Source organism: Manis pentadactyla, chromosome 5, assembly GCF_030020395.1.
Source record: "Manis pentadactyla isolate mManPen7 chromosome 5, mManPen7.hap1, whole genome shotgun sequence".
In the NCBI taxonomy this organism is placed as follows: domain Eukaryota; kingdom Metazoa; phylum Chordata; class Mammalia; order Pholidota; family Manidae; genus Manis; species Manis pentadactyla.
The window spans coordinates 6,674,578-6,688,276 of record NC_080023.1 but is presented as its reverse complement, the minus strand read 5'-3'; the positions used below and the strand labels follow the sequence as shown (position 1 = coordinate 6,688,276).

The following is a 13,699-nucleotide window of genomic DNA, read 5'->3' as shown; positions in this document are numbered from 1 at the left end:
GGGAGAACGTCTTTGAATGGTGACATAGCCATACAGTCATATGGCAAAGATGTTTACTGGAAGATCAGTACACTATGGAGAAGGGCAGCAGTTCTCAAGTTACGGTCTGGGGACCCTGTGTGGGGTCTGTGCAGCCAAAACCATTTCCCTCGTAGTGGATGCTGTTACTCGCCTCTTCCTTCTCCTTCCACAAGTGTACAGTGCGCTCAGCCAAAGGCTGAGGACATGGGATGAGGCCAGTGATGTGTCTTGTCATGTGTTTGAAAAAAATCACTCAGTTTTCATTTCTAATATGGACAAAACCAACAGATACAGCCCACATAAACAAGAGCTCTCGAGGGTCCTCAGTTATTGGGAGTGCGAAGGGGTCCTGAGACCAAAAAGTTTGAGAACCCTGGGAGCGGGGTTCTTCGCCCTGATCACTGGGAGTCTCAGTATCAGAGACCTCTTTTCTCGAATTTGTATCTTGTAGCAGGGGCTTTAACTTAACATTACCCATTATCCCCATAATTCCAGACATAAATGGAGCCCCCAAATACAGAATTAATATGATTATAATTACTCATGGTTGAAAGCTCCCCCTCATCCTTGAAGAAACCGTGAAATAGTTACAGGGAAAGATCCTAGTAGGAACCCAGAAAGCTAGTGAGCCCTGGCAGTACAGGAAGAAGAGAGACATTCCGCTCTAAAGAGGATCTTCATGAAACCACTTGATGTGAGAGGAATGGGGGAAATGGAAGGTTCTTGGTCTCCAAACTGCATTTATGTAAGTTAAAGGTGGTACCTTGATGTACGTTTAAATAGACAGTGTTCTAGGGCCTTTGTTCAGAGCTGCTGTGGCTCCTCTGTAGGAGAGGACACGCTCTGTACCTGTCCTGTACCAAAGTGCAGTCATCAGAGTCACTAACGTCTGAGGAGGAAGAGGGGACGGGGAGCACACACCCCATACTGGAGTCTTGTTTTCCCCAGTAGCGTGTGTCAGCTGAGGCTGATGGGCCATGGAGCGGGCACCCTCCCAGCCACACTTGCAGGAGGCCCCGCTCTGTGTGGGCTCTCCGTGTTTGTGCCTCCTGAGGTGTGCAGGAGTCTCCCTGGTTCTCTTAGGCACAGGTGGCAAAGTGGAGGAGCCCGGCTACAGGGCTGGTGAGCGTGGCTCATGCTGTTCAGCAGAAAACTCACGTGATTTTCAACCGAAGGAAAGACCACGCCCAAAATCTAGGTGTGTTTTGAATGCAAATAAATAAGTTGATTTCAACACAGGTTTATATTTGGAGAGCAATTTAAGTTTTAGAGAAAAGTAAATACAGATTTCACTTTTATCACCTCTGCCTGTCATGTAAGGGTGAGAGAGAATTATAAGGGGGTAGTGACTCCCATTTTCATACTCTTACAACAAGGAATGTCATGTTCTGTTTTGAAAGGTAGGACCCAGGAGATGCTTAAACACTTTAAAGAAAGCTATTGTGTAACTGTTATTAATGATTTTACAAGTTATTTTTGTTTTCTTTTAGGTGAGAAACCTTTTGAATGTAACATTTGTGGGAAACACTTCTCTCAGGTGGGAATACTCTTATTTACTGTTAATAATTTGGAAACGTGAAACCCAGTGTTTATTTTTATTACAAATGAGACATTCTTTTAGACTTGTCAGGAAGCCTCTGATGATGCCAGTTCTTAGAAGACTTCAGACTAAATCAGGAAGCACAATTCTAGTTCACTGAGGGAAAATGCCATTTTTGTAGGTGTGAACAGATCCTGAGCGAATCCCCCAGGAAACCATAGGAAGCATACCTGCAGACCAGTTTTTGTTCCATGCTTGTAGTACCTCTAAGTTAACCCCTGTGATGATCGTTTGGACATGTCTTAATTCTCCCATTCGGCCACCATGGCTGTGCTTTCCCCTGGGCCATGCGCTGATCTGGCCTTAGACATAAAGAAACATAGAGATTTCATATTCCAGAGAAAATGTTGAGTATAGGCTGTAGAAACCTACTTCCCTTCTGCAAAAGGAAGAAATAATTTCGTCCACCTGTGTCTGGGCACTAGCATCGCAGAGGTGAATGAGCAGAAGCTGTGCGTGGGCATGAGCACCCAGTCGTGCGGAGGGAAGAGGCACCACACACACGCTTTTACTCGCACTGTGTGTGTGCCGACGCTGTTTGTGAACAGGACTCTGGGGTGGGGCCTTGCTGAAGGAGTAGAGGCCTCTGGTCTGGTCAGAGTTGGCTGATAGGCCCTGCGGAGCAGCCAACAGCAAGAACAGCACCACCTTTGGCTGCTTTTCCCACAGAGCCAGCCCTTCCCGCCTCCCCTCCATCTGTCTCCAGCACACGCAGACCTGCCACCTTCCTGACCTTCACCAAGTCCTAACAGCACGCTTTGCATTGTTAGTCCAGGTGGGGGTGCCTCATCTATCCTTTGGGAGACCATCAGTACACCCAGACATGTAGCAAGGCTGTGCTGAGCTGAACAGGGCCATGGTACCTTTGCTGCCGTTCTCGTTGAGGCCCTTCTTCATACCAGCCTGGCCGGGGGCTTCAGAGCTTAGACTCTAGAGCAGGACAGCCTGCATCTCAGTCCTGCCTCTGGTTTACTCTGACCTTGGGCAAGCTCCCTAACCTTGAGGCCCTTCAGCTTCCTAATCTGTGAAACCAGGAAGTCAGGTTGCTGCCCCCAGTAGAGTGCCCCCTGATGAAGTATGTGGACTCCAGCCTGGCACACAGAGCTCAGAAAACTTGCCCTGGCCCGTGGCCGTGTCCTCTCTCTCGTCTTGTCTCTTCAGGCCTCTCTGCTCTCACACACCCGTCTTTCTAAGGCCACTCCCCCTCCCCACCACCACCACCATTTTAATCTTGACCTGCTTCCATATCGCAGGAAAGCCCAAGTCCTGGCATTAATGAGCATGAATTAGCAATGACAACTTCTTTGGACCTCATTCTTATTCTTAAAATAGGGACAGTACTACCTCATGGGAATATTAGGAAGATAAAGTGAAAAAATGGACACGGAAGTCCTTTATCCATTTAAGCTGTGATGACAGTTTAAATTCTGTCCTTCTCTTGCTTGGAAGTCTTCTATGACTCTTCACTGCAAACAGGATAAAGTAAACCTGACACCCAGGCATCCAGGGTCTGCCTTCAGCCTTCTCCTGGCACTGATGCCAGCCCCATCCTCAGACGTTCAGATTCCGTTGGTTTGGGGTGGGCTCGCATGCTGGTACTTTTTTAATGCAGCAGTTTTGATGTGCAGCTAGGCTGGGGACACTGCCGCAGTCTTTGCCCTGCACTTTCCCTCTCGAGTCCCTCCAAGAGCACCCCTGTCTGCCAGAAGAGACCCTCCTTCCATGTCGATGTCTGCATTTCTGTCTGAATTTTATGAATGTAGAGTTACTACATATAGATATATACTGGTGTTTTACTTCATAGTAACGTGATGAAATTTTTGTCAACAAGGACTTAAAAAACTTTATTCTCTGAGTGTTTGCTGCAGGCCTTAGTGCCCGAGGAGCTCTGCCATGTGCTGGGGGGCAGAGATGGGTAAAGCTCAGAGGAGCCTTTGTTAGAGGAAGAAACAGGTGTATAAACAAAAAAGTGCAACAAAATGTCAGAAGTGCTGTGACAGAAATATGTACAGGGGACAGTATGGGCAAAAAGGGCTGTCATTCTACCAGAGGGGGTGGTGTTTAGGGAATGGGGACAGAACAGGTATTAGCAGAGTGCTTAGGCAAGCCCTCGAGGTAAGCCTGACGTCGCTGGCGAGTCTCTAGGTCAAGAGAGTAGTCGTGTTTTTTACACAGGGACACTTCGTAATGCTGCCAACCTGACCTTTGCCTTAAACCAAACATTCCCTTCTCATAATGAAGTGGATTAAACATTCGTGGCTGTGATGAATGGGAATGCTGCCGAGCATTTGCTTTGGTACAAGTGACTTTGTAAATATTTGCCCTTCTGGGAGATTCAAAAGTTAGGAAACAGATTTACCAATAAGAAGGAATTTTCCTTCTGTTCACTCAATTTAGTATTTAGTAGGGTTAGTCTTGAAAAAAAAAGTTAACCACAACTGTAATAATGAGTCAGCAGTATGACACATCAGCTTTGAAAGCTACAATCCTAGATTGTGACAGCAGAATATAAACCTATCGGTACAATTCTGGACACCATGTATTCCTGGGTCTCAGGACATAAGCGTCACGCCATGCTGCAGAGAATGAGTGAGCCTCCATCTGAGGGACGTGTCTCCTGTGTGTAGGGCCTGGACTGTCTGGGGCATCCAGAGACGAAACTAAGTGACAGGTCCAGAACACCCGCCACATGAGAACTAGGACAAGGGCTGTTTGATGTCATTGGCTGCCCTTGGGGAGAGGAAGAGTTGTTTCATCTCTCCGGAGGCCAACTTGGAAACACTGAGCCGCTGGTGCAGCAGGTGGCAGTGAGAGGCTGTGTCCTCTCTACTGTGCTGTCTGGAGGGACACAGCGCCTGGGTCCAGGGCACGATTGTGCAGAGGCAGCTTAGAGGCGCTCTCAGGCCACCAATGTGGCCTGCTGCCAGAGCCACGGTTCCATCCCCCCGTGGTGCTGTGCAAACCCAAACAGTCAGCTGCTATTAGAGAGTATTCTGAGAGAGGGCTCACACTTGATTTTTGCAGGTTTAAATTCCGATGTTCAAATGCATTTTGGAAGGAGTTCATTCCTTAAAAATCAGATGTTCTTTCCTGCAGCAGTTTTTCTGTTCAAAATTCTGACAAGTCCACCGTCATTTAAAATGGTAATTTGCTTAGAAAGAGTAGGTCTTCCTTTAGGGCTTAATGTGTAGCAAGGCTGAACAGCACAGCACAGCGGAAGTCAGCAAACCTGGTTGGGCATTGGATGCTGACCGTAGGAGGCCGGCTGCTGTCCCCCAGCAACTGCGTTTGTCCTGTACACGGCAAGTGCTGCTGCTTCACACGGAACCTTGGGGGCTGGGTGCAATGCTGTTTGCAGCTGCTTAGCCCAGTGCTTCTTTCTTAGAAACCTATTTTCTAGGTTGCTATAGGATTACTACTGCTTGCTAGAGTTTTCATATATCCAACTACAGATAATTTGTAAGAGGTGCCCTGTGTACTTAGCATATAATGAGTATTATAGTGTATCAAAGTTTACCAAAAATAGGTACTTGACTAAAGGTCAAATAATCAGGGCCCCAGTTTGCTGTGTAATTTATAAATTATTGATGGCTTTATTGGACTTTTTTTGCCTGAATCTTTTATTATTTAATCTGCTTTTATACTATTTATGTGTTCCTTGATCTGGGGGAAGATTGTCTTTATACATTTCCAATATTAAATAGCTAAAGAGACATTGTAAAGTGTTTTTCTTTACTCTTTATTATAATACTGAGTGAAACACCATTCTATTATACTTGATTTGAAAACGAGTAATTGTTATGGTTTATTTTAAAAGGAAAGATGCATCATTGCTAAGAATTGACTCAGATTGCATTTCAGTCATAATATATACTTTTCAAAATAACTTGAAACAAGTGAGTCTAGTTCAGCAGGTGAGCAGATGGTGCTATTTATATAATTGATGAGCTTTTGTGAAATTTGGAACTTACTGATCTAAAACAATCTTTGGTGCATTATCTGAACTCCAGTGAGCTGCTTCCTGAATCACAGTGATGTCATCATACTGGATATTCAGCACAAGACAGTTTATTCACAGAAACATGCATGCTTTCAGGTTTTCCCCTCACGCACGATGAGAATTTAGACTCAGACGAGTCCTAATTCCTGGCCCAAGCACGTTCACAGGAGTAGCTGCTTTATTTAAACGTCAGTTTCTCGCCCAGAAGGTGGAGACGGGAACACCAGTTCCTAAGGGCACTTGGCAGCGCGTGCAAAGGCTGTCATAATAAACGAGTATTGCTGTTGACCTCGGTTTTAGTCTTGGTATTGATGGTCATTCTGTTAAAAGCTGGATATTTCCCAGTGGTTTGCCAGTCTTAATTCTCCTTAGTTACATAAAATAAACTGAATTTTTTTCTAAACCATATTGATCATGTTCTGAAAGGTAGTATCTAATTCAGTGAGTCCCTAGAATTGATTAGACATGACCATCCATTTATATAATACAAAATTCACCAGCATATTTTTTCTACTAGTAAGTTTCCGCTCACCAGTGTACTTCAGTCCTATCTTCCAACCCATAACCATAAACTGCCTTTGCATTCTATTTAAAATCCAATTTGCAGGTTTACAAAGCCAAATTTGTTAATTGGATATTACTGATCATTCTCCTTTTTAGGCTTATTTTGTGCATAATGCCTGCACATTACTACCCGTGGGTATATTCATTCTTTTCAGTGTTCTTGAAACAGAACACTATAAAAAGTAAAGTAGGGGAAATGATAGATTGGGACTATTAAATTACAGCAATGGCAGATTTTGTTTCCAAGTTCTAATTTGAAGCATTACTGAGGAGCTTTTTAAATATCTCAGGCATTTGCTCTGTTAATTTTATTGTACTTTTAGCCAATTTAATATTGATTTTCTATTGATTACATAGAAATGTATTTTGTGATCTTCATTTAAATAAATTATTCTTTATAAAGCCTTGCTAGTTTCAGAAAATAGGAACATGAAAGGCCTTGCATATGTATGACTACTGTGAATCCCTGGTTTGTGTTTTACACAAAGGTGAAAAAGACAGCTGTCAGATGGAACAACTATGCTGTTTGGCAGTGTCTTCCCCTCTTGAGGAGTAAAAGAATGGTGTTTAAAGAAACAGTGAACACTGCAGTAACCAAATACAAGGGCTGCTTTTTGTTTTTTTAAATGATGCTTGCCTGTAGATGATGTAAGTTTCAAAATACATGAAATAAAACACCACAGTCTGTTTGAATACAAGCTTAGCAACCACCGGAGCAGCCTCTGCTGTGGGTCAGGCCTGTTTACGAGGGAAGCATAGTGCACACCTGTGATAGGAACAGCCAGCGGCTCACAACGGGCACTTTTGAGAATTGACATGCGCTTGTGTTGAGCAGAATGCTGGGCAGGGGCCACTCCCTAGGCACAACCGTGCCAGTCCTCCATCACCTCGCACACAGCTTCTTTTGAGTCATATGTACGTAGTCATCTGTAAGTTGGACTAGAATCTGGCTAAACCTGTCAATTTTCCTTTTGAATTTATGCAACTTTAAAAAAAACTTTTCATTAGTGGCATGCTTTTTCTTTTCATTTTTGCAGGCAGGTAACTTGCAGACTCACTTACGCCGGCATTCTGGTGAAAAACCATACATCTGCGAAATCTGCGGAAAGAGGTCAGTTCCGGGCTTGCTCTGCCATGTGTAGTCTGGATGTTTTTGCAGATCGGCATCTTGGGGCCCCTTGTGGGTCACTGTCACTAAGCAACATAGGTAAAGCCCAACCCTCTGGCCTTTCTTGTGGCTCCCATGAGAATAACAAAAAGAGGTGTTCATTGAAAGAAAATCCAGGTCACAAGTCTTAAAAAATAGGATTTTACATGAAATAAAATTATTTTATGCTAAAACTTCCATTCAGTCGAAAAATGTCTATTAAAATAGATGAATGCCCTGATGGAGGTGACTGTCTAGTCATGGAAATGAGACTTGCAGTCTGAATGCCTGACTTCAGAGGAGAGGGTGGTAGGAAGTGCCCCCAGCTGGATCTGTGAGGACTGAAAGTTCCGTGGCAGGAGTGGTGGAGGGATTTGATTGGGGCGGTGAGATTGACTTTGGGTCAGAGAATCTGATTCTGAAGATGGAATGCAGCCCGAGGAGATCGCCCCTCCTATGGGCACGTAGGCCTGCAGCTTGGACCCTGCTCCTCCCTGGGTCATTTGTCAGGGGTCCATACATTCATGCCATGGTCATGCTAGGTCAGTGGGCATCAACCAGGACTGACTGCACCAGTCACATAGCATTTCATTCATTCACTCATTTAACCATTCACAGAAGAAGCAATGCTTGGTTGAGTTCCAGGAAACTTTGTCTGTGCAGATGGTGGAAAACAAAGAAAAGCTACCTAGCCCAGCATGGCTCCCTTTCTGCCATAACTACCTGAACACTGAGGCCAAGTTCAGTGCCCAGGTGTCATGCACTGCTTAGTTCAGGTGCCTGGCAGCAAGAACCCCTGCTGTTTCCCATGGTATCCCTTCATTTGTGGTCCTGAATGTCTTATTTTGAGTGATGTTTTAAATGTGAGCCTTCTGATCTGCACTTAAAAGGCATGCATTTAAAGTCACATATGCAACATCGTCCCCCAGATGTATTGTACTGCTCTACCAAGTGGGATGGCAAGGAAAGAGCATAGCTTTTTACATCTAGGAGCCTGGGTTAGAATTAACTCCCTGAGCCAAGTCAGTGACCATCTCTGAAGAAAAAAGATTAATGAAACTAGGAAGAAAAAAATGTTTTAAAAACAAAACACATCATTTTCTACTTTGCTTTAAAAAAAAAAAAAGTAAAGATTTTTCAAAATGCACATTCTTAATGAAATCAGACCACTTCTGATTACATTCTGAAGCAATTTAGGAGCAGTTCAACTCTTCCCTCAGTAACTTGGCAGTTATAAGGTTTGTAGTATAGTGGAAAAGCTCTTAATCGCGTTTCCAAATTACGTTACAGGTTTGCAGCCTCTGGTGATGTCCAGCGTCACATTATTATTCACTCAGGAGAAAAGCCACACTTGTGTGACATCTGTGGCCGAGGTATAGCTGAGAGTTTTCCTTTTTCTCTTGAAGATTATGATGCAAATGTCCTCAGTCCTTCAGCTGAACACCTGTTGTGGTCTCTCTAGGGTTTAGTAACTTCAGTAATCTGAAGGAGCACAAGAAGACACACACGGCTGATAAAGTCTTTACCTGTGATGAGTGTGGGAAGTCTTTTAATATGCAAAGGAAGCTGGTGAAGCACAGAGCTCGGCACACGGGTGAGCGGCCCCACAGCTGCTCTGCGTGCGGTAAGTGTCTGAGCTCCGCAAGCCCACGGGCCACCTGGCCCTCCCGCTGTGGGAAGGCGCCGGTCTCCAGGGCCTCCCGCTGGTGGCTGTGCTGGTGTCGCAGCTAGGCCATCCCTTTACTCCCAGGTGAAACGGCAGCAGTGCTGTTCTGTACCACCTCCCGTGGTCTCCCCCTCCCTGGTCTCCCCACACTTGCGCCTGCGTGTATGTGTCAGACATTTACCGAGGGTCTTCAGGGAAGATGCCCAGAGCAGTCCTAAGATGCTCCAGGTACAAAGATGACTGACGGAGTCATGGGTGCTCGTGCTTCCGGTGTGGACCGGTGGGGTATAGGCATTTGGGAAAGTGGGAGAGTCTGGTGTCAGCAGCAGGTGCCAAAGCACAGCGGCCTGAAGAGCGGGCCCTGGGCCTGCAGCTTTGTCTGTCATGCTGGGCATCTGGCGCACACGATGCGGTCAAAGGGAGGGAGGGCTTCTTGAGAGCACTTGTTACGGAGCAAATGTCATTTCCACTGGTGTTGGGCGCATCAGGGAAGGAGAGGAAAGCCAGCAGTCCTCAGTTTCAAGGTACGTTATTGCACAGACGAGGGAACGGGCCCTCCAAGTCACCTGTTACCTGTGGTCAGCGTGTTGGAGCCTCCAAAGAACTCGGGGCAGGTGTGTATGTGCACATGGACCTGTGTGCACACGTGCGCATCTGTGTGCACACCTATGCCTGTGGGCAAGTACTTGACGATGCAAATTGAATTCTGGGTGAACAGTGAGTAATCATTTTTATGATTTCCTGTTCGGAACAAATGGGGAGAATGCTCAGAGTCCAGCTGTGGGAAGCCTGGACTTGGAGCTCCATTCAGAGTGGCTCTAGATTCTAACTGTACTTGGATCTAAAATAGGGAAGGACTTCGGGATATGGCCAGAAGGCAATTTTGTTTTCATCTCCCATTGAAAGTATACAAATTGAGGCAACTCCCTGACTACACTGATTGCTCATCACTTTAGATCCTGAATGATCCTGACTGCAGTCGCAAATCACCAATTTAAAATGTTAGTTACAACTGTCACCTGGACTGAAGCTTAAAGGTTCCTCCCCGTCCCCAGCTAGGACTGGCTGCTGGCTGAGGCCCCCAAAGAGGGGGACGCAAAGTGGGACCTCTGCTCTCACACCCAAGCTCCTCCCTCTCCGTCCCCTCGCTCGCCTCACTAACCTGTTCTGAGGACAACGTCAGCCTGCAGGTTGAGGGGAGAAAGGGAGCAAGAACATTCTCACATGATAAGTTCAAGTTTTTTAAATAGTTTAAGATAAAATGCCCGTGCCATAAAACCAACCCATTTAAAATGAAAGATCAAGTGGTTTTGGTACATTTGCAGAGTTGTACAAGCTCACACCATGTAATTTTAAAACATTTTCATCTCCCCAGAAGGAAATGCCACCCCATTAGCAGTTACTCCCCATTCCTATCCCCCAGCCCCAGGCAACCACTGATTGACCACCTCTGTTCTGGACATTCATACAAATGAACTCATACTACATGTGGTCTTTGTGACTGACTTCTTTCACTTAGTAAATCTATGAACATTCATGTACAAGTTTGTGTGTAGGAGTATGTTTTCATTTTCTTGAGTTCAAAAGACAGATTCAGTTTTAAGACGCTCCACAGTCTGGGCTTTGCAGCGTTTAAAGCCTCCCCTCTCCTTGCTCTTCCTTCTCTCTGTCCCTTCTCCCTGTCCCACTCCCATCTCCTGCTTCTGAAGATAGCCTTCCTTCCTGTCTCTTCCCCCTTTCCTTCCCCCAGCATGTCACTGCACTTCCCAGGATGCAGACGTGCATCTTCTTCCATCCGGGCTTTTCCCTCTAGCCTTGGTTCTTAGCAGTTTACTCCAAGGAAACTTACTCTGCTCTGGTCTCATCACCCCCAAGGCAGTCCTCTTAGGCTGTATTTAATCTGACTCCAGGCTGCTCGCTTGCAGGGATGACTCTGGTGCAGCCTGGAGCATTGATGTTCTGTGCTCTGGGGACTGCAGGCCCGCACCGGTGCAGAGGGACCCTCCTCTCTCTGCTGCCGACCTGCCTGGCTACAGGAGGCAGGTGCCATTTCACTGTATCCTCATGGCAGGGACATGCGGAGCCTGGCTAAAGTTTGCAGTTGTCCCCCCTTACCTGCAGGGGTACACTCCAAGACCCCCAGTGGATGGCTGAGACCGAGGATAGGACTGAACCCATGTATACTAGGTTTCTCCCTAGACACACACACGCCTATGCTAGATAATGAGGCATTATGCTAGTAAGAGATTAATAATAATAACTGATAATAAAACGGAGCAGTTAAAACCATATACTGTAATAAAGGTTATGTGAACACGGGCTCTCTCTCACCCCCAAAACATCTTCTGGGCTGCAGTCGCCCTTCCTGGGATGATAGGAGATGATGAAATGTCCCCTGACGAGATGCAGGGAGGTGATGGCGTGGGCACCGGGACCTGGTGTCAGGCTGCCACTGACCTGAGGATGCATCAGGAGCAGGATCATCTGCTTCCAGCCCATCGTTGGCCCCGGGTAACTGAAGCCACAGATAAGGGGGGACTGCTGTGTATAAAGGACCCTAAGAATGGCTGTCCGCTTTTGCCCAGTAATTCCACTATCGAAGATTTCTTAAGGAAACCATGAAAAGGAAGGTGTCAATGGAACATCAAGTGCAGCAGCAAACAGGTGGAAGCAGGCCAAGTGCGACACAAACCGAGGAAGAGTTATGAAGCTTCTAACCCATGAAGTGCTGTATCTGAACAAAATGTACTGTAAAGACAATACAGCAAACTTTAAAAATATTTTTACTTTAAAACCTTTAAAAATGTGAAGGTGACAGACAGCCTAATGTTGTGGGCAACATGGAGAAGTAAAAATACAGAGGAAGGTTACTGTGGTATGTTTCAGTATTTGCTATGTGGAGGGAAAAGTGCCCAAAATTTTCTGCATGGGCATTGACTTCCAATTTGATTGTTCAAAAGCTTTTTTTTAAAAAAAAACACAAAAAACCTTTTGCTTGACTAGGGCTGGACAGCTGAGAATTGAAATACAGGGGCGTGTTGATAAGTGAGGAGTTGTGAGCATAATGCCACATAAAGTGTGCAGTCTGTTCTCAGTCCTTCATCAATATATTATGACTTCTGCAAGGTTATTTACTGACTTTTTCTCTTCTGATCGTCTTACCTACTCTAATCGTGGAAACAGATCCCCTACCTCTATCATAGTCACAGAGAAAGAAAATCGAACCAAAAGTATGTGTAAAATTAGGTTAAAAGCTGAATACATAAAGTACCTTCAGAAAAGATGCTTCTCAATTATTGTCTGGTCCTGTTAGGTTTACTGCAAATGTAAATGAAATTGACAAGGTTTCCCAGCACAGCAGCAAGGCAGGCACCCTGGCTTGGCCAGCAAGTCACTTCTGTGCAGGAAGACGCGGCCTCGCCCTGATACCCAAAAGCAGAAGGCTGCAGGGGGAGGGGCCTCAGCTGGGGAGGGACGAGGACTGGCTCCCGTCAGAGAGTCCTTGGGTGTTTGTAAGGGTGGGGAGGGGAAGCCCCTTCCAGACGCCCCCTCTAAAAGACCCCCGTTCTTCCACAGGGAAGTGCTTCGGGGGTTCCGGGGACCTGCGCAGGCACGTGCGCTCTCACACCGGGGAGAAGCCGTACACGTGTGCGACCTGTAACAAGTGCTTCACGCGCTCCGCCGTGCTCCGGCGCCACAAGGAGATGCACTGCAGAGCCCCGGCGGAGCTTGCTCCGGCTGCCGAGGCCTCCGGCCTGGGGAAGCCTCAGAGCTCAGACTCCCTTGCCCAAGATGTGTCTGTGACACTGATGCCCGTGCCTGTCAAATTCCCCGTCCACGCAGTGGGAGAGTCAGTGACAGAATTTGACAGCCACTCTGGCGGCTCCTACTGTAAGTTCCGCTCCCTGATTCAGCCCCATGGAGCCGGTGAGCAGGAGAAGCTTGGCTTGGATCCTGCCAAACTCGCGAAGCCCCAGCCGCAGCAGGGGCAGCATGAGGCGTACGCTTACTCAGACGCGGACACCGCAGCCGGCGACGAGCCGCTGCAGGCCGACAATATGTCCCTGATCCGCTCGTCTCTGGCCGCTCTGGACAATCAGTGCGGCGACCCCCTGGGCGGCCGGGCGTCTGCCGCGCCATACAGGAACTCCGAGGGGCAGTTTTTCTCCAGCATGACTCTCTGGGGGCTGGCGATGAAGACACTGCAGAACGAAAACGAGCTGGAGCAGTGACGCCCTGCGCCGGCAGTCCTCCACGCCAGAGGCGTCTGAGCTCGGCAGGCCCGCGGCGGCGCTTCGGGAGAGGGCTGCTTCCCCGGGCCGGCCCGTTCTGACCAGCCTGAGGACAGTCCGCTTCCCTCCTGGGGACGGGCAGTCGTTGGAAGCATCCTGAGCTCAGGGCTTGGGAGCAAAGGCCTGCTGGCTCACGTGGAGGCAGACGCAGGACTAGCAGGCTCGTGCCACAGAAGCCAGAGGCTTGAGAAGCCACCCCACTGACTTTAGCAAGCGTGGTAGATTGGGGTCAGTTACTGTACATTTTGGTTGTGTTAAGAGGAAAGAAAATAGATAATACAAATACTATTTTTGCATTTTTACATGGTTGAAATTTGTAGCATTTTGTATTTTTATTTACAAAGATTTATTTGTATATGAAACTTACTATAATTTAATTTGAATAACTGAAATTTGCCTTTCTATATAA

General features: G+C 46.8%; 1 protein-coding gene across 2 annotated transcripts in view; it reads left to right on the top strand.

The window, feature by feature from the left end:
• The window catches only part of ZBTB49 (zinc finger and BTB domain containing 49), a 25,794-nt gene extending 12,095 nt beyond the window's left edge, over positions 1 to 13,699 (top strand). For both annotated transcript variants that reach the window (XM_036921122.2, XM_036921123.2), the window contains 5 exons: positions 1,512 to 1,558; positions 7,223 to 7,296; positions 8,623 to 8,705; positions 8,795 to 8,956; positions 12,575 to 13,699. In XM_036921122.2, the coding sequence (XP_036777017.2) occupies positions 1,512 to 1,558; positions 7,223 to 7,296; positions 8,623 to 8,705; positions 8,795 to 8,956; positions 12,575 to 13,230 (1,022 nt within the window). In that variant the 3' untranslated portion in view covers positions 13,231 to 13,699. The remainder of the gene's footprint in view (positions 1 to 1,511; positions 1,559 to 7,222; positions 7,297 to 8,622; positions 8,706 to 8,794; positions 8,957 to 12,574) is intronic.